Source organism: Bos grunniens, chromosome 8, assembly GCF_055505025.1.
Source record: "Bos grunniens cultivar Pamir isolate PY7600 chromosome 8, Bosgru_T2T1.0, whole genome shotgun sequence".
NCBI classification, from domain to species: domain Eukaryota; kingdom Metazoa; phylum Chordata; class Mammalia; order Artiodactyla; family Bovidae; genus Bos; species Bos grunniens.
This window is the reverse complement of record NC_141172.1, coordinates 110002743-110021182: the sequence shown is the minus strand read 5'-3', so window position 1 is coordinate 110021182 and position 18440 is coordinate 110002743. Positions and strand designations below refer to the sequence as shown.

General features: G+C 42.0%; 1 protein-coding gene across 1 annotated transcript in view; it reads left to right on the top strand.

Moving 5' to 3' along the window:
• Positions 1-18440, top strand: part of C5 (complement C5) — a 97386-nt gene that overhangs the window by 50594 nt on the left and 28352 nt on the right. Inside the window, exons 21-26 of the mRNA XM_086414021.1 lie at positions 3825-4052; positions 5240-5300; positions 11475-11564; positions 12885-13097; positions 13564-13639; positions 17851-18010. Of these exons, the coding sequence (XP_086270147.1) occupies positions 3825-4052; positions 5240-5300; positions 11475-11564; positions 12885-13097; positions 13564-13639; positions 17851-18010 (828 nt within the window). The remainder of the gene's footprint in view (positions 1-3824; positions 4053-5239; positions 5301-11474; positions 11565-12884; positions 13098-13563; positions 13640-17850; positions 18011-18440) is intronic.

Here is an 18440-nt window from a genome sequence, read left to right as displayed (position 1 = left end):
CTCAAACTCATGTCCATCGAGTCAATGATGCCATCCAGTCATCTCAGCCCTCTGTCGTCCCCTTCTCCTCCTGCCTTCAATCTTTCCCAGCATCAGGATCTTTTCAAATGAGTCAGCTCTGTGCATCAGGTGGCCAAAGTATTGGAGTTTCAGCTTCAACATCAGTCCTTCCAATGAACACCCAGGACTGATCTCCTTTAGGATGGACTGGTTGGATCTCCTTGCAGTCCAAGGGACTCTCAAGAGTCTTCTCCAACACCACAGTTCAAAAGCATCAATTCTTCGGCACTCAGGTTTCTTTATAATCCAACTCTCTCATCCATACCTGACTATTGGAAAAACCATAGTTTTGACTAGATGGAACTTTGTTGGTAAAATAATGTCTTTGCTTTTGAATATGCTATCTAGGTTGGTCATAACTTTCCTTCCAAGGAGTAAGCGTCTTAATTTCATAGTGGCAGTCACCATCTGTAGTGATTTTGGAGCCCAAAACAATAAAGTCTGACACTGTTTCCACTGTTTCCCCATCTATTTCCCATGAAGTGATGGGACCAGATGCCATGATATTAGTTTTCTGAATGTTGAGCTTTAAGCCAACTTTTTCACTCTCCACTTTCACTTTCACTTTCATCAAGAGGCTTTTTAGTTCCTCTTCACTTTCTGCCATAAGGGTGGTGTCATCTGCATATCTGAGGTTATTGATATTTCTCCCGGCAATCTTGATTCCAGCTTGTGCTTCTTCCAGCCCAGCATTTCTCATGATGTACTCTGCACATAAGTTAAACAAGCAGGGTGACAATATACAGCCTTGACGTACTCCTTTTCCTATTTGGAACCAGTCTGTTGTTCCATGTCCAGTTCTAACTGTTGCTTCCTGACCTGCATATAGCTATTCTTAATTATTCCTAAACCCTAAGCTCAGCAAATTTCTTTTGCCATAAACCTTTCCCTCACAAATAGGTCTCAGATAACAATCCTTCCTATGGCCTCAAGCTGCGGCCTACTGTGCTATCCTAGAACACTCTTTGTAAGGATCCTTGAACATATGTCAATGGTTACTTTATAGATTATTTCCTGGGCACAACTGCAGAAGGCTTTGTGCTTTTTCATGCTTCTCTCAAGCACCTTAACATTCTTTCCAGCCAACTCAACCAAAGAAAGGAAAGAACAAGTCAGAATCACAAGGCCTAACTCCCTCATCCCGGGGCCATGCCTGCGAGATGAGGAGGGGGGGTTGGGACCGTGCCTCCATTTTGTCAGTAATGCCTAATGTGGCTCCCAACAGCTGCAGTCACCATCTGCAGTGATTGTGGAGCCCAAAAAAATAAGGTCTCCCACTGTTTCCATTGTTTCCCCATCTATTTGCTATGAGGTAATGGGACCGGATGCCATGACCTTAGTTTTCTGAATGTTGAGTTTTAAGCCAACATTTTCACTCTCCACTTTCACTTTCATCAAGAGGCTCTTTAGTTCTTCTTCACTTTCTGCTGTAAGGGTGATGTCATCTGTGTTTCTGAGGTTATTGATATTTCTCCCAGCAATCTTGATTCCAGCTTGTGCTTCATCCAGTCCAGCATTTCTCATGATGTACAATGTATATAAGTTAAATAAGCAGGGTGACGAGAAAAATCCTTGACATACTCCTTTCCTGATTTGGAATCAGTCTGTTGTTCCGTGTCCAGTTCTAACTGTTGATTCTTGACCTGCAGACAGATTTCTAAGGAGGCAGGTCAGGTGGTCTGGTATTCCCATCTCTTTAAGTATTTTCCAAAGTTTGTTGTGATCCACACAGTCAAAGGCTTTGGCATAGTCAATAAAGCAGAAGTAGATGTTTTTCTGGAACTCTCTTGCTTTTTCCATGATCCAGTGGATGTTGGCAATTTGATCTCTGGTTCCTCTGCCTTTTCTAAATCCATCTGAACATTTGGAAGTTCACAGTTCATGTACTGTTGAAGAACAGTATTCTCCTGGCTTGGAGAACTTTGAGCATTACTTTGCTAGTGTGTGAGATGAGTGCAATTGTGCAGTAGTTTGAGCATTCTTTAGCATTGTTTGGGATTGGAATAAAAACTGACCTTTTCCAGTCCTGTGGCCACTGCTGAGTTTTCCAAATTTGCTGGCATATTGAGTGCAGCACTTTCACAGCATCATCTTTCAGGATTTGAAATAGCTCCACTGGAATTCCATCACCTCCACTAGCTTTGTTCGTAGTGATGCTTTCTAAGGCCCACTTGACTTTGCATTCCAGGATGTCTGGCTCTAGGTGAGTGATCACACCATCATGATTATCTAGGTCGTGAAGATCTTTTTTGTACAGTTCTTCTGTGTATTCTTGCCACCTCTTCTTAATATCTTCTGCTTCTGTTAGGTCCATACCATTTCTGTCCTTTATTGAGCCCATCTTTGCATGAAATGTTCCCTTGGTATCTCTAATTTTCTTGAAGAGATTTCTAGTCTTTTCTTTCTCTTGTTTTCCTCTATTTCTTTGCATTGATCGCTGAGGAAGGCTTTCTTATCTCTCCATGCTATTCTTTGGAACTCTGCATTCGAATGGGTATGCCTTTCTTTTTCTCCTTTGCCTTTAGCCCTCAGGTTAAAACTAAAAAATCAGGACCCTTACCCAATGTCCTTCCTTTCTTCTGAGGGTCACCTTCTCTTCCAATCTCTAGTGACTTCAGATAGTTTTTTTTTAAATACATGTTTTGTCTAGAGCTCATAATTTTATTTTCAGAATAGTTATCTAGGAGGAAATACTTGGTTATTTCCGAAAGCAGAACCACTGCCAAAGTTTTTGCTTTTTGTTTTTGATAATTTGTATTGGTTTCAGAAGTTCTTTTCTTATCTCATTTACTAAGAGTTTTTATAATGAATTCATGTTGAATTATCAAATGTCTCTTCTTATCTGTTCTTACCTACCCTACCCATGATCTCCTGAGGGAATCATTGGCTTCAGGTGACCCTAAAGTCCTCTTTTAACTCCTGCCTCAGCCACCCTGGTTGTTGTGTTTCCCAGGAAGATAGTTAAGAGGAAAAACGAACTTGCCGTTTTTGAGAAATTCCTCAAAATTAGTTGTTGAATGTTGGTACGCCTTCTTGTGTACCTGCTTGATTTATTCTGGATCATACAGATTTATTCTTTTGGGGATACTCTGTCAGGTCATTAGATTTTGGAGAGCAGGTGGAAAATGTTCACTATTTGAGCTGTAAGTCAGTAGGTATCATTATTCTCCCCATTACAAAGCTGAAGAAGTGGAGGGTCATGTGCTCTTGGCACACAGAACGTGGCAGAGCCAAGATTTGAGCTTAGATCTTCCTGGAGCCACAGTGTGGATGTATAATGGGATACAAATGGGAAGTTAATGAGAAGCAAGATTGGAAAAGCTAGGGGGGACATATTAGTCAGGGCCTCGAATGCCAGGAGATAGAGTTCTAGTATTTCATAAAACCACTTACTGAACACGAAAGGCTGAGCTGTAAGATACAAAGATGAATAACACACACAGCGTACCTGAGCCCGGGTTCCCACTCTCGGAATTATAAACATGTAAAGAGATGGTGTAACAAATGCTATCGTGACAACATTTGCTGAATGCGTGTGTGCTCAGTCACGTCTGACTTTTTGTGATCCTATGGACTGTAATCCACCAAGCAGCAACTGGTATGCATGTTTTAGAAAGTCTGAAATGAACTTTCTCTACCGCCTTAGAATATGAGGGATTATTTGACAGGTACCAGGGAGAATTTGTGTCCAGACGAACATAGTCAGGGCGTGCTTTCCTTATCATAAAGTGTTTTGAAATCATTGTTCACTGGTGATATTTCAGTTCTGTGTTAAAATGCATCCTGTGGAGGGGATCTGTTCATCAGGAACCCCAGTCACTGACTCTCAGGGGAGAAGATTCTCCAAGTGTGTGCCCCAGAAAATCGAGGGTTCCTCCAACCACTTGGTCACCTTCACTGTGCTTCCTCTGGAAGTCGGCCTCCACAACCTCAGCTTCTCACTGGAGACTTCGGTTGGAAATGAAATCTTAGTAAAAACACTACGAGTGGTGGTAAGAAAAATATGCTTTTTAAAAATTCTTTCATAAATACTTTTTTCTTTCTGGAAAAAGAAGTTATCAGCAACTCATGTTTAAGTGATTCAGAAAGAGAGACAGAAAGAGAAAATGATAACACAAACATAATAAAATGTTAACATGTGGGGGAATCTGGGTGGAGGTTATCTCAGATATTTTTAGACTGCTCTTGTAACTTTTAAGTCTAAAATTATGTTTTTAAAATTTAAATAAAACAATGATACTTGCTCACTGTAGAAAGCATGAAATACCAAAAAACTACAGAGAGGAAAATTAAAATCACCAATAACCCCTACAACCAGAAACATCCAATTTTAACATTTTGGTATTTCGTTTTTTGAAGTATTTTTTCCCCCAACGCTTTTGGAAAATGTTTTGAAATCTGTGCCAGACATTATGCTAAGTACTGGAGCTACAGCAATAACTAAGACAGGACTTACGAACTTACAGTTTAGAATTTATAGTCAAAATTTTCCATTTTGTAAATGAGTAAACAGGTTAAAAAAGGGGAAGAAAACTATCATTTCTTAAATGCCATCATTCTTAAATGCTATTAAGTCACATGTTTTCATGTTATTCTTGACAAGAATCTTAACGACACAACTGGGCCTTCCTAGGTCTTCATTCTCGGAGTTCTGTTTTCAGTCGTGAAATTCACTTCAGTGAGCATACATCACCTTATTTTGTGCAAGGCATGTTCTGCGTTCTGTGCATTTTGCATGGTGTTCCATGCACAGATCCTGGAGCCACACTGCCTGAGCTTGAATCCCGGCTCCACTACCCCCTAGCAGTGTGACACCGGATAAGTTTCTTGATCTCTCTGGTTGTCAATTTCCTCATATGTCATATGGGAGTAATAATAGCACTTACTTCATAGAGTATTTTTGAGGTTAGATGAGCTAATACATACAGAGCACTTAGATCAGTTACCTGACACATATAATAACTTCTATTTCAGTGTTTGCTCTGATTATCATGCACATAGCCAGAAACTTTGGTTCCTGGATGTATGCATATAAGTATTAAAGCATATTTTGCCTTGTCCAAAACATCCAATAAATAAAAAAAAATTTTAATTGGAAAAACAGTCACGTTGACCCAAGCATTCAAGTCGTATACGTTTAGTTCTGTTCTTAACTGGATGTTTTTTGCCTTTATTTTAGCCAGAAGGTGTCAAAAGGGAAAGCTATGCTGGTGTTACTCTGGACCCACAGGGTGTCTATGGTAGGCAAGATGGTTTTGTATTTTGTATGTTGTCTTTTGCTCAAGAGAGATGTGTGACCTGAAACATGGTTTTTAAAATGTTAAATGTCCAGAATCAGAAGTGTCCCCTTCTTGGTTTGCTGTCATTTCTGGCAGCCGTGCTGGAATCTGGATGGATTTAAAACAAAGGAAAACCCCATTGGTTGCGGTTTTGGTTTGTTTTTGGCCGCACTTGGCTGGGTTTGGAGAGCTTACTTCCCAGACTAGGGATCAAACCCAGGCAGTGAGAGTACCGACCCCCAACCACTGGACTGCCAGGGAATTCCCCAAATAACCCCGTTAGTTTTAAACGCAAAACATTGAAATAGTAACAGCAGCCTGACTTCCCTTATACATCAGTCATTTTATCCTTCACGATGATATTTTCTTATAGAACCATCAATCTAAAGAACACCCAAGAAAAAGTCATTTACGTTCTTAAATTTAACATGCTTATTTGAAAACACAGTAATGCTGATTACTTAACAAAGCCATTCCTCATTGTTCCTGCTTCCTTGCTTTCCCTCCAACTAAGATATTCTAAATGAAAGTTAGAACTGTGCAAGCATTTGAGCACTTAATCAAAGCCTAAATACACAGGTATTTATGAAATTTAGAATGTTCTCAGTTAACAGTTCTTTTCACCAAAAAAGACAGACTGCTGTAGTTCTTAATAAATGGTTAAAATTTGCCTATTATTGCATTGTATCATTTTTCTTTTCTTTCAGGGATACAGCAATAGGGAAAAAAAGTTTGTTTGTTTGTTTGTTTGTTTTAAATAAATCAAGACCACTATACTTAGAGTGATATTTCCTCTGGCAAAGCAAAGAATTAATATTTACATTTCAAATCAGCCCAAATTGAATAAGGATGACTTCATGCAAACTTTTCTCTAATTTTATCTCCACACAAATTTCCTTCCACCCTGTGAAGGATCTATGGGGAGAGTTGCTGGTGGGGAGGGGGCGGTTGGGAGCGGATTTCTCTCCACACCAGCCTCCTCTGGGAGAATGGAAGGTTAGAGGAGCTCTCTGAGGCCAGATCGCCAGGGACCTGCTGCCTTAGGGCCGTGCCCCGAACATTCTGAGGCTCTGGCCTCATGTGGTCACGTCACACCTCAGAGCCAATGCTTCCTTTATCTTCTTTTCCTCTTCACGCTTACGCCCACCACACTCACGTTACTGCAAACAGCTTTCCAAAGCAGCCCTGCCTACCCATCCTAGGTGTGAACCTGAGGACCACAAGATGGCAGCGATCTTTTATCTGGGAGTAGATCTCTCCATCAAAAATCTTGGTTAAAAAAAGAATCTATGCTTCTTTCCAATCTCGTCATGTGACTTTTTTCCCTTGTTATTTTAGACAACTTGGATTCACGCACCTTTTATTACTTTCCAGAGTGCTAAAAAGGGTAAAGATGACTATCAGTTCTTTCCAGTTTATTTCAAAGATTTTATTAAACACTTCTAATCTGTATATACTGGAGTTGGTATACCAGTATGATACCTTATGGGCTTCCCTGGTGGCTCAGCAGTGAAGAATTCACGTGCAATACAGGAGATACAGGAGACGTGGATTCATTCCCTGGGTTGGGAAGATCCCCTGGAGAAGAGCACGTCAGCCCACTCCAGCACTCTCGCCTGGAGAATCCCGGGGCAGAGGAACCTGGTGGGCTACAGTCCACAGGGCTGCACAGATGCAACTGAACAAGCGACTGAGCACACGTGCGCACATGATACTTTAGAGAGGTTGTTTTTTTTTTAAAGGCTAAAAAAACTTTGGAAAAGTAAACAGACAATAATGGTCAAGGAAATCTGAGGAAAATACCAATGAGAGAGAATGAGGCATCAAAACAAATTGCAAAGTAGTAGAAATTAAAATTATGTGACATCAGCTTAAAAAGAGACTAAACACAGAAACTCATAACACAAGACTAGCCTAGCCTTTGGTTCCTGCTTTCTCTGCCTGACAAGCTTTCTCCCCAATTCTTACCTTGGGTGCAAAGAGTTCAGCTCTTCAGCCCCCTCAGTCCCAGCACGTTGTCACCATCGGTCTGGACAGGGCCCTCCCGTGCTTTATTTCCTCATTCCTGACCCCCGCAACCACTTCCCTTTCTTCACATGCCCCCACTCTGATATGCTTGGTGTATGTCTTTGAGTAAGGAAGTAAGGTTATTTCGTGTGTGTTTGGTTTTTTTCAACATATGAAAGGTGGTGTGCTATAGATCCTGTTCTAGTTACGTTTTTAAACTCAGTACTTTGTTTTAAACTAGTATTTCTATTGCTATGCATACATTTGATTCACTGCTTCTTACACAGTATTTCAGAGTATATTCTGTTACCAAACTCAAGTTCAGCTGCTTGCTGCTCAAAAGGCAATATTTTGAGAGGCAAATGTCAACAGAAAGGAAAGATGTTTTAATCAGAAAAGCTGGCAATCTGGCAAGAAAGTATACTCATGCCTGAAAGACCAACTCCAAAGATTCTGCTCAGCTATGACAGTTTTTTGGGCTTCATAGATGGCTCAGTGGTAAAGAATCCACCTGCAGTGCAGGAGATGCAGGTTCGATCCCTGGGATGGGAAGATTCCCTGGAGAAGGAAATGGCAACCCACTCCAGTATTCTTTCCTGGAAAATCTCATGGGACAGAGGAGCCTGGTGGGCTACAGTCCACGGAGTCTCAAAAGAGTCAGAGTCAGACACAACTTACCTACTAAACAATGGCAGTTTTTAAAGGAGAAGGGGGCAGAGTGTCAGTGAATCACGGAGGCAGGAGGTTGAGTTCTGCATCATTCTCCACTGTATGCAGACTGGCTGACTCTTTCTGGAGATGTTATCTCACCCACATCATTTGTCTAGGTGTAGAGAGCTAGTCATTCTTTAAAAAAAAAAAAATTTTGTTTCATATTGGAGTATAATTGATTAACAATGTTGTGTCAGTTTCAAGTGTACAGCAAAGGGATTCAGTGACACATATATATGTATCCTTTTCAAATTATTTTCCCATTTAGGTTATTACAGAATATTGAGTGGAGTTCCCTGTGGAGCTGGTCAGTCTCTAAACTGCTTATTCTTCATTCTTGGTTCTTTTTATCCACAGGTTAGGCAAGAATCAATAGGTTAGGCAAGGCATGGTGTGCATTTCAGTTCAGTTCAGTCGCTCAGTCGTGTCCAACTCTGCAATCCCATGAATTGCAGCATGCCAGGCCTCCCTGTCCATCACCAACTCATTTAGGAGAGCACAATTTAGGAGTTAGGTTAAGCAGCCTAGTGATGTCATTCCTATAGTTGTTAATAGGTTCCTTTAAAGTTAGAGGGGGACACAAATGGGCAAACAGGAAAGGGGCATAAGAACTGCTGTCAATTCCCTATTGTCAAATATCATTCCATTTCTATGGGATCAGGGGTGACGGCCCATCTTCTGTAGTTTCTCCATGCTGACACAGAGCACCGTATTCTCAGAGTGAAATATGTCAACATGAGTCTGTAGCATCTCTGATGACAATCTTAGTTGCCTGCTTACATATATGGGCAGAGCAAGCTACAGTTATCTTGATGCCCACAAGATATAGTTTATTATGAACAATAATGTTAATCCCATTCTCTTGAAGCCAGATCTTGGAATTGTGCTAGCCAGACATTCAAGACTGCTCAAGATGGAGCCGCTTAGGTCATGGCTACAATCTGGCCATCACACAGTTTTTTACCCTCTGGTTCTAGTCACAGTATCTGTAAAACAGTTCAGGAACGTGCATCGGACACTTAGTCTGTGACCATTGTCTTAATCATCAACTACTCTTTTGTACTTGGTTGGGAGCGGGGGTCTGCAGGGCTCTGCTTGGTTCTGATTCCACCACCACTTTGCTCATCCACCTCCTGCTGACAGATTCCCCACCACCATCAACAGTGCTGCAGTGAACATCCTTTTTCATCCCCCTTTACAGATCTGTGTGAGCATTTATCTGGTCTGTTTCTCAGAGTTGAACTGCTGGGTCAAAGGGCATATGCATATAGAATATCATTTCCTTCTGTCACACTGCTCCTCAGAATGGCTCTACTATTTACACCTCCACCAGCACTGCATGAGGATTCTTTTCATTCCACGCCCACTCACCTCTAAAATGTGCCACTTTTGAGGGGCATAAAGCAGTAGCTCATTATTGTTTAATCTATAACTCTTCTGAATACGATGATATCTAAACATCTATTCAAATGCTCGCTGGCCACTTGGGCTTCCCATCTGTGAATCACCTATTCCTATCTTTTGCATTTTCTCTATTTTCCACTCGGGTTTTCCCGTCTATTTCTGGTTGGTTTTTGTCTCCAGTGTACTTCTTTGAGCAGTAACGAACTTCAGTGGGTTTTGAACAGGAACCCTTTATTCTGATATAGTCAGATTCATTATAATTTCACTTTACAGTCATATATCTTAGCTCACAAGAACACTGTTGTGTATTTTGTCCCCTTGGCTTTACAGATTTAACTTTTACATGTTTTAATCTCTCTGGAATCTGCCTTTATATGTGATGCCTTGATGGATCTTTTTTATGACCTCTGACAGGAGTAAAATTGACTTCCCTAATATTTAGTTTTCTCTTCTGTGCCTTTTCCATTTGGTAGAAGAGTTGCTAACGAGAACTGAAATAGTCAAGGGCAGATATCAATGGAAAAAAATCGTGGAGAATCAAATCTAAATAATCTCAAACAAGCTACTGTCATAAGTACTGTAAAAGGAGCACAAACTCTTTGCCAGGCTCTTTGTTCTTATTATTTTTATCTTCACAAAAACCCTTTGAGGAAAATATTATTATTTCTGTTTCACTGGTGAGCAAGCCAAGGCATAGCAAGGTTCTGTCTTGCCCAGTGTCACATTCTGGAATGAGCTCTTTGTGAACTCAATGCTCTTTCAACCACAATGAGATACTCGCAAATGCCCCTCACTCAGTGTTACTTTAACATTATATCCTTGGCATTTATCAAAGGTTAAAACTTACCTGAAGAACATTCCTGTTCTTATCTCTTTCGCCAGGCGGTTTGGCTATTAAATTATAAAATGTCGCTTTATTTTCTTTAGCATCTGCCATGTCCCAGGGACTAAGTGCTTGGGACTATAGCATTCAAGATGGTTCCAGCCCTCAAACTGCTTTCTTAGCAGGACAAGTGGAGAAGTCTCTTTGCCGTGACTACTACGGACTCTGCAGTAAAACCTCCTGAGCTCAGATGCAGCTTCATCTGTGCTAGCTCTGTGACCTTGAGCAACTTGCTTTCTAAGCCTCATTTTCTCATCTACAAAATTAAAAGAATAAGAATAGACCCAGTACACAGGGTTGCTGTGAGGATCCATTATAAAAAGCACACAAAGAGCTCAGTCGTGTGCTTGGTTCTCTATCAGTAGGATGACAAATACTACCATTTCTATGAGATAAGCCACTGATTGCAGTAGAAAATGCTCTGACACAGGCATGCTTAAACTTGGGGGCTTCCCTGGTGGCTCAGACAGTAGAGAATCTGCCTGCAACACAGGAGACTGGGATTTGATCCCTGGCTCGGGAAGATCCCCTGGAGAATGGAATGGCTACCCACTCCAGTATTCTTTCTCCTTTTTTAATTTATTTTTTTAAATTGAAGGATAATTGCTTTACAGCATTTTGTTGTTTTATGTCAAACCTCAACATGAATCAGCCATAGGTATTGCCTGGGAAATCCCACAGACAGAGGAGCCTGGAGGGCTACAGTCCATATGGTCGCAAAGGGTCAGACACGACAGAAGCGACTAAAAAAATAAAATTGTACAGAGAGAAAAAGTGTCTAAGTTAGATGGAGAGGAAAAGGTGGAAAGGATTTCAGGGCATGCTTCCCAATGGAGTTAATCTTCACATTTCCTTGACTAAGGATTATATGTTAGTTATTTTTAGATTTCAGTTCCGAGAACAATTTTCTCTCTTTGGACAAAATGGCATGCTCCCTCTTACTGGTGAAAAAGATTTACATAACCTATTTATTTCCTATCCTGTAATGACCAGGAAGTTTGAAGTCAACTTTAATGCTTTATTTAATGAGATTATGTAAGCCTAGGGTTTGACCAAAATCTTTGATTATTTTTAACTTCCCTTTTAAATTTTAATACTGTGATTATAAAAGAGTCTTTTTTTTTTTTCAGGCATCATTAGCAGGCGAAAGGAGTTCCCATACAGGATACCATTAAATATGGTCCCCAAAACAAAAGTCAAAAGAACTGTGAGTATAAAAGGTAAATTAACCAGTGCCATTTTTATTTCTTATTTCACTGTGTTTCAAACAAAAGTCAAGTATTCTCATGACTTTCCCATTTCTCCTCTTCTCTACTCAGTTGCATATCCAACGGGGGCTCTGGGAGTGCCCTGTTCCTGCCCTCACCTTCACTTCCCCAAGCTCACTTTCAGCTCTCTTCTTCCAGGGGCTTGATTTCATGGAGATTCATGCTCCCATGATGGAGGGTGGGGGCTGTCACTGGCCCAAAGACTTCTCTAACATGAGAGTGCAGCTGCGTCCAGATTTAAAGGACTTTCTATGATCCAAGTGGGCAGTCTTAGTCCAGAAACAGTTGCATGCCCTGCAAATGGCCCCAGGAAAGCAGCTCTGGGCCATTTGTAGCATTGGTGTTTTTAGTGGGCTTTATCCCTGGCCTCCAGCCTTTAAAAATTCAAGGACTTATCATCACAAGAATAGAATGTCCTGACTACATTTTATCTCAGATAAAAGCTTGGAATCACAGAATGTTAGTACTGGAAAGGACCTTTCTAAGCATGCCCCACCCTGTTGTTGGATATATAAGAGAGTGGTTTTCCCAGGTCTCACGATGAGATATAGACAGAGCCCTCATGGCATTCACAGAGCGTTCACAGTTCAGACTCTTGGCTTTGCACTGGGGAAGTGATTGATTCATAGGGTTTATGATATCTAAAGCTATCACGTTGAAAGTGAAAGTGAAGTCGCTCAGTCGTGTCCGACTCTTTGCAACCCATGGACTCTAGCCCACCAAGCTCCTCCGTCCATGGGATTCTCCAGGCAACAATACTGGAGTGGGTTGCCATTTCCTTCTCCAGGGGATCTCCCCGACCCAGGGATCGAACCCAGGTCTCCCACATTGCAGGCAGGCGCTTTAACCTCTGCGCCACCAGGGAAGCCCTTAAATACAAGAATCAGAGATTTCAAGGGAGGAAAGGAAGCCAGGTTGAAAGAAGAAGCGGGAGGAAGCAGGAAAGGGAGGCGAAAGGGGTGGCCTTATTACTTTGAATGGCAACTAACTTGCCTTTTCCAGTAGGCTATAATCCGGCCACTGTATTACATACACCATCTTACCTCCATGTCACGGTGGTATGTTTAGGCCTGGTGTTTCTTTAAATACAACTGTCTAATCAGATATTTTTCCCTCTCCCCAGTTCTGAGAAGAAATTCAACTGCTTAGATTAAAAAGGAAAGAATAAGGACGGTTGCTCTTATCGCCACTGAAAATGTACCCTTACTCAGAAGCTGGTAAAAGCTGAGCGTATCTACTTTGATTTTTTGTTTGTGTGCTTGTTTGTTTCAGGACTGCTTATAGGCGAGATCATGTCTGCAGTCCTGAGTCAGGAAGGCATTGATAGTCTTACCCGCCTCCCCAAAGGCAACGCAGAGGCGGAGCTGATGAGCGTGGTCCCAGTGTTCTATGTTTATCACTACCTGGAGGCGGGACATAATTGGAACATCTTTTCTACGAACTCATTAACTCAAAAACAGAACCTGAAGACAAAATTAAAAGAAGGTAAAAGAAAATCTGTTTCACATATTGTACATTAAAATCTTGTGATTTTTTTAAGCTAAAATTTGATTAAACTAATATTTAAGTTATGAATTACACAAAACCTTAGTTGTAAAAACACTTCCGCCAAAAAAAAAAAAAACCATGAGGCGGACTCTGTTACACAAATAAATACCGTTTGCTGCAGCGTTTTGGCTTAACTTACTGAAACGCCTGGATGCGAGACAAGACACCTGGATTCCAAACTCTGCAGAGCACTTCCTTCCTTCTTGAATGAGCTCAGAATGTTCTGCTTGATAACTCCCAGCTCAAGCGATGCATATACCTCCTTTGAGAAGCTCAGTGTTGGCCACGAAGCATACGTTCGCTGCCCAACACGGGAGGAAGCTTGCCTTTCCCAGGGGCTCACACTGCGCTGAGTGGAGACGGGGTCACTGAAGCTCTGTGCTCTTTTCCTGCTGCCTCTTAGGGATGCTGAGCATCATGTCCTTCAGAAATGCCGACTATTCCTACAGCGTGTGGAAGGGTGGCAGTGCTAGCACTTGGTAAGTGGAACGTTTTGCCTTGTGTTTTCACACAGTAGTGAACTAGAGAATAACAACTCTAATGGGCGCTCCGTCCAGCGGCTCAGGCTGAGACGCCTAGTCATCTTTCACTTGCAAGCCTCATCTGACCCAGCAAATACTTTTGGCTGCACCTGCAAAGTACATCCTGAATCTGACGGCTGTTGCGTCGCTTAGTCACTAGTTCCCATCAGACCCTTTGTGACTCCGTGGACTGTAGCCCTTAGGGCTCCTCTGTCCATGGGATTTCCCAGGCAAGAGTACTGGAGTGGGTTGCCATGGGCTTCTCCAGGGGATCTTTCTGAATCAGGGACTGAACCCGTGTCTCCTGCATTGGCAGGTGGATTCTTTACCTCAGAGCCACCAGGGAAGCCCTGAACTTGACTACTTCTCACTAACACCAACATGCCACCCGGGTCCAAGCCATTCTCATCTCTGACTTGGGTTATGACCGTAGCGGCCTCTGGTCTCTCAGCCTTAACCCTGTCTCCTCTTCAGTCTGTACTCAGCGCAGCAGCCAGAGTGAGTCTGTTAGAGCATAAGTGTGGTCACATCACTCAAAACCGTTCGGAAGTGTCCCGTCTTACCCAGGGTAAAACCCAGACTTCTTACTATGATCTACAAGACCCCACGTGATCTAGCGACACCTCACCTCTCTGACCACGTCCCCCGCTACTCTCTTTCACCCCACCCGAGCCCCACTGGCCTTCTTGCTGTTCCTTGAACGTGCTGACCATGCTTCCACCTCAGAGCCTTTGCACTGACTGTGCCCTGTTCCCTCTCGTCTGGGGAACACTCTCTGCCAGGTGTCAGCGAGGCAGGCTCCCCCCTCTCCCTCAAGCCTTTACCAAGAGTCACCTCCTCAGTGAGGGCTCTAGTAATCATTCTATCTAAAATTACATCCCATTCCAGTACATCATTTACTTTACTTCCTCCTATTCTCCTAAAAATGTATCCCTAACACTCTCCTTATCTCCTTATTGTCTGTCTGGTCACTAGAATGTAAGCTCCACAGAGGCAGTTTCAAGTATTCCTGGTGCCTGGTATTGGAGGTGCTGAGCAAGTACTTATTCAGTGGGGGCACTATACCTTCCAAAATTCTGATGATTTGAGGGAAAGACATTCTCAGTTAGTAAATCTGAATTGTTTCTGTTGTTGCTATTCAATTGCTAAGTCGTGTCCAATTCTTTGGGACCCTATGAACTGCAGCACTCCAGGCTTCTCTGTCCTTCACTATCTCCTGGAATTTGCCGAAATTCCTGTCCACCGAGTTGGTCATGCTATGTAATTATCTCATCTTCTGTCGCACCCTTCTCCTTTTGTCTTCAATTTTTCCCAGCATCAGGGTCTTTTCCAGTGAGTTGGCTCTTCATCAGGTGGCCAAAATATTGGAGTTTCAGCTTCAGCATCAACCCTTCCAATGAACACCCAGGACTGATCTCCTTTAGGATGGACTGGTTGGATCTCCTTGCAGTCCGAGGTACTCTCAAGAGTCTTCTCCAACACCACAGTTCAAAAGCATCAATTCTTTGGTGCTCAGCTTTCTTTATAGTCCAACTCTCACATCCATACATGACTACTGGAAAAACCATAGCCTTGACTAGATGGACCTTTGTTGACAAAGTAATGTCTCTGCTTTTTAATATGCTATCTAGGTTGGTCATAACTTTCCTTCCAAGGAGTAAGTGTCTTTTAATTTCATGGCTGCAGTCACCATCTGCAGTGATTTTCGAGCCCCAAAAAGTAAACTCAGCCACTGCTTCCGCTGTTTCCCCATCTATTTGCCATGAAGTGATGGGACTGGATGCCGTGAGCTTAGTTTTCTGAATGTTTAGCTTTAAGCCAACTTTTTCACTCTCTTCTTTGATTTTCATCAAGACGCTCTTCAGTTCTTCTTCACTTTCTGCCATAAGGGTGGTGTCATCTGCATATCTGAGGTTATTGATATTTCTCCTGGCAATCTTGATTCCAGCTTGTGCTTCATCCAGCCCAGCGTTTCTCATGATGTACTCTGCATAGAAGTTAAATAAGCAGGGTGACAAGAAAAAGCCTTGACGTACTCCTTTTCCTATTTGGAACCAGTCTGTTGTTCCATGTCCAGTTCTAACTGTTGCTTCCTGACCTGCATACAGATTTCTCAAGAGGCAGGTCAGGTGGTCTGGTATTCCCATCTCTTGAAGAATTTTCTACAGTATGTTTTGATCCACACAGTCAAAGGCTTTGGCATAGTCAATAAAGCAGAAATAGATGTTTTTCTGGAACTCTCTTGCTTTTTCCATGATCCAGCGGATGTTGGCAATTTGATCTCTGGTTCCTCAGCCTTTTCTAAACCCAGCTTGAACATCTGGAAGTTCATGGATCACGTATTGTTGAAGCCTGGCTTGGAGAATTTTGAGCATTACTTAACTAGCATGTGAGATGAGTGCAATTTTGTAGTAGTTTGAGCATTCTTTGGCATTGCTTTTCTTTGAGACTGGAATAAAAACTGACCTTTTCCAGTCCTGTGGACACTGCTGAGTTTTCCAAATGTGCTGGCATATTGAGTACAGCACTTTCATAGCATCATCTTCTAGGATTTGAAATAGCTCAACTGGAATTCCATCATCTCCACTAGCTTTGTTCGTAGTGATGCTTCCTAAGACCCACTTGACTTCACATTCCCGGATGTCTGGCTCTAAGTGAGTGATCACACCATCGTGATTATCTGGGTCGTGAAGACCTTTTTTGTACAGTTCTTCTGTGTATTCTTGCCACCTCTTCTTAATATCTTCTGCTTCTGTTAGGTCCATACCATTTCTGTCCTTTATTGAGCCCATCTTTGCATGAAATGTTCCCTTGGTATCTCTAATTTTCTTGAAGAGATCTCTAGTCTTTCCCATTCTGTTGTTTTCCTCTATTTCTTTGCATTGATCACTGAGGAAGGCTTTATTATCTCTCCATGCTATTCTTTGGAACTCTGCATTAAAGTGGCTGTCTGAGGAGGCTTTACAAATAGCCATGAAAAGAAGAGAAGCAACAAGCAAAGGAGAAGGGGAATTTGAATATAGACAAAGGGGAATTTGAATATAGACCCATTTGAATATAGACAAAGATTTATATATATATATATATATATATATATATATATATATATGGCCAACACCTGAATACCCCCAAAAAATTTTTTTAGAAATACAGGGAAGATAAAAAATTAAAGAGAATAATATTCATTTTAAAAAGAAAAAGGAAAACAAAATTTTAAAGTAAGGGAGAGAGTGAAGTGGTCTGAGTCTCGGGGGTTTCTGGCCCCTGGGCTGCTGAGTGAAGGAATCAGAGAGGAGGAGAGGAGGTATAAGAGGCACCTGGGGTCATGAGGTCCATCCCCTTGGACAGTCTCTGCGGGAGTTAGTAGAGACTGAGCTGGTTTGTTTGGGGCATTGCCAGTCGTCGCTCTGCGCGGGCTTCGTAGAGCGCAGGGGGCGGGAGCTGCTCTCTAGCTGAGGCACGGGGCTTCTCGCTGTTGGTGCCCCTCTTGCTGCTGAGCACGGGCCGTAGGGCAGGCGGGCTCAGCAGTCCCGAGGAATGTGGGATCTTCCGGGCCAGGAATTGAACTTGTGTCCCCCGCCATGTCAGGTGGATTCTAACCACTGGACCACCGGAGAAGTCTCCTGAACTTGTTTTTCGACTAAGTAATCATAATAAATAAAGCTTCCTTGAGAGGTAGCGAGTTCTCCATCAATGGTGTGACTCAAGGGGAAGCGAGATAAACACCCCCACGGGTATTAGGGAAGAGAATTCAGACCTCAGATGGGGATTGAGATCAGATAGCTTGTACAAATTTTACAATCTAGAATTTTATAATTTTGCTCCTCAGTATCTCATGTTTGTGAGTCAGTGCTTTGACTCTATTTGTTTGAACGCTATCCAACGTTAGAGAATAATTGTTGTATCATCAGGCATCAGTTTTCAGCTTGTACGCAGGCTAACAATGCTGCCCTCACAGAAGATGTGTTGCTTACCTTCGGTTGTTTTTGGAGATCTTCCTGATACCTTTCCTGATGTTTTGAAATAGTAACATCTTACTTCAGAATTGCGTGTTTTGAAATGTTTTTCTTTTCAAGAATAAACACTGTATGAACGAAAACACACTGCAGGTTGAAAGCCCAAAGGGCTTCAGTGTCTAAATGTTTATTTATTTGATTTTCATCCCAAAGGTTAACAGCTTTTGCTCTAAGAGTACTTGGACAAATAAGTAAATATGTAGATCAGAACCAAAATTCGATTTGTAATTCTTTATTGTGGCTGCTTGAGAAATGTCAGCTGGAAAATGGATCATTCAAGGAAAATTCCGACTATCAACCTGTAAAGTTACAGGTAAGGAAACCAAATGCACAGATGAACAATACTTGGATTTAAAAGTCTGAGTTGTGTTCTTATTCATTTTTAGAAGGGGAAAATATATGCAATCCTGCAAGAAACTTCTCTTGAGTACAGGCAAAGAATTTGAAAGGTCTTCTCATCCTGTTATTCAGATAATTCAAAATAGGTCAGATGAGTAGGATCGTGGGCATCTGGTGTCACAGGCGTTCGTGGGTTGCAGAGCACAAGCGCTGGAGCTCAGAGGGGTAAACGGGCCCTTTTGTCTACAAACACTCGGTACAAAGTCTGCACTTGAACTTCAAGGCCTTCTCACAGGTCAAGGCTGTAATTTGTTGTTGTGAAAGATGGAAGGGATCCTACGTACACTCTGTTAAAAAGAAGGTTAGAGTCAATTTATTAAGAAGTACCACAAAGTGTTGTTTCA